Here is a 2356-nt window from a genome sequence, read left to right as displayed (position 1 = left end):
ATTTGACAGGTGCCAAAGTGAGTAACTTTTGTTAGAACTGAAAGAACAGGCTCCTCCAAGAACTGAAGTGGCTGCACAGAGCCCCGCCCTACTCTGGCATGCCCCGCCCCACCCTGTCAAGTCTAAGGGACTCAAATATGGCTGTTAGGCCTAACGCCCGCCCCCTACTTCCGCCTAGGGAAGTTTTGCGTGGGAAGCCTTGGTCTGAAGGGGCAGCCTCAAGGCAGCAGAGAGTAGTTAAAGGACCCATCAGGAGTCAAATTTACTATCCTGAGTTAGAACTGAGGTGACAAGCCCTGGCAATACAGAAGAGGTCCACAAAGTCCTGCCCGCCCCTCTCATGGGGGTCCCTCAAATAGTACCCTTAAGACAACCAGCGGAAATGGCTTTTCTTGTGAGCCAAGCTAGAAGCTCCCTTCTGAGGCTGTGCACACCATCTCTTCCTCTATCTTCTAGGGTGACCTCTTCATCAACCTAACTGCTTCAGCACCTGCCAGCTGTCCCTCACCAGAGTCATCATGCCTCGAGGGCAGAAGAGCAAGCTCCGTGCCCGCGAGAAACGCCGCCAGGCCCGTGCTGAGACCAAGGGGCTGGAGGGTGCTCAGGCCACTGCAGCAGCAGAAGGAGAGTCCCCCTCCTCTGCCTGTCCTCCCTTTGGAGGTGAACCTCAGAATTTGCCTGCTGCTGAGATACCTAGCACTCCTCTGGCGCCTCAGGGAGCCCCATCTACCACCAACACTATGGCAGCTGATTCATGCACCTATCCAGATGAAGATTCCAGCCAAGATGAGAAAAACGCCACATCCTCCAAGGGCACTAAGGGCAGGAGCGGAGATCCTTTAAACGACAAGGTGGTTTTGATGGTGCAGTTCCTGCTGCAGAAGTATCAAAAGAAAGAGCCAATTACGAAGGCAGACATGCTGAAGTTAGTTACCAAAAAATACAAGCCTCATTTCAATGAGATCCTCAGGAGATCATCTGAGTACATGGAGCTGGCCTTTGGTGTTGATTTGAAGGAAGTGGATCCCATCAGGCACTGGTATGCCCTTGTCAACAAACTAGAGCTCACTTTCGATGGAACAATGAATAATGAGGAGGGCATGCCCAAGACCAGCCTCCTGATGATTGTGCTGAGTGTGATCTTCATGCAAGGCAACTGTGCCCCTGAGGAGGAGGTCTGGAAAGTGCTGAATATGATGGGTGTATATGCTGATAGGAAGCACTTCATCTATGGGGAGCCCAGGAAGATCATCACCGAAGATTTGGTGCAGCTAAACTACCTGGAGTACCAGCAGGTGCCCAACAGTGATCCTCCACGCTATGAAGTCCTGTGGGGTCCAAGAGCCCATGCTGAAACCAGCAAGATGAAAGTCCTGGAGTTTTTAGCCAGGCTTCATGATACCATCCCCAGTGCCTTCCCATCCTGGTATGAAGAGGCTTTGAAAGATGAGGAAGAGAGGGCCCGAGCCAGAGCTGCAGCCAGGGCTCGTACCGCTGCTGCCATGGCCAGTGCACGTTCCAGGGCCATGGCCAGAAACTTCTCCCACACTAAGTGAAGTCTGAGGCTGGTTTATCACTTTTTTGGTTGAAAAGGTGTGTCAATTTGTAATAGTGGAGGCCAGGGTGGGGCTGGAGAAGTACATATTATCTTTGCGTTCCTGTTCTATACTGGTCACTTGGAGCTTTACCTTTCTTTCTTTCTTTTCTTTTTTAGGTTATACTTTAAATGTTGAAGTCCAAGGCAGTTTGTTTTCTTTGTGGAAGAAAAGAGCAATCAACTTTCTAAGAAGTGGATGGCCCAGGTGGGTCTGGTGGGAACACAGTATATATCATCTTTGTGCTCTTGTTCTATGTGGTAAACTTAGAGTTTTATCTTTCTTTCTCTCTTTCTTTCTTTCTTTCCTTTTGTTATATTTCAAATGTTATTTCTTTAATAGAAGTTTTAAATAATTTCAGAATCTAAATTTATGAATGATATTGGTTACATATTTATTGCCATTTAATAGATTTAAGATTAAAAGTTTTATTATTTTGTAAAAAAAATCGGGAAACTTTTCATATTTACTGAACCAGAACAGCACAACATGGCGTGTAAGAGTTATTTTCTTGGAAATGTGAAAAAATGTAGCAGTAAAAGTGTTGAGATCAAAAAAATAGAGGGGGAAAAGTAAAAGATGTTCAGTTCTTGGTTTCCTTTGTCCATTTTAGTCTGCTATGGTGTAAAAATAAAAGATACATAGGTGGATTAACTTTGTTAAAGAATGTAGTAAAAATAAAATGTTTATAAACTAGAATTCATGCTCACTGGCTCATTCATTCTCCAACTATTAATTGAGCATCTGCTCTTTTAAAGTTG

At 45.6% G+C, this 2356-nt stretch overlaps 1 protein-coding gene across 1 annotated transcript; it reads left to right on the top strand.

Annotated features, from left to right (window-relative positions):
* The first annotated feature begins 518 nt into the window (after nt 1-518).
* On the top strand, nt 519-1556 carry LOC124246143 (melanoma-associated antigen B18-like). Its single transcript, XM_046674104.1, has one exon. It carries the CDS (start codon nt 519-521, stop codon nt 1554-1556), a length of 1038 nt encoding a protein of 345 aa, XP_046530060.1.
* Nucleotides 1557-2356: the final 800 nt, after the last annotated feature.

Source organism: Equus quagga, chromosome 10 (assembly GCF_021613505.1).
Source record: "Equus quagga isolate Etosha38 chromosome 10, UCLA_HA_Equagga_1.0, whole genome shotgun sequence".
In the NCBI taxonomy this organism is placed as follows: Eukaryota; Metazoa; Chordata; class Mammalia; order Perissodactyla; family Equidae; genus Equus; species Equus quagga.
This window is presented reverse-complemented; position numbering and strand designations above follow the sequence as displayed.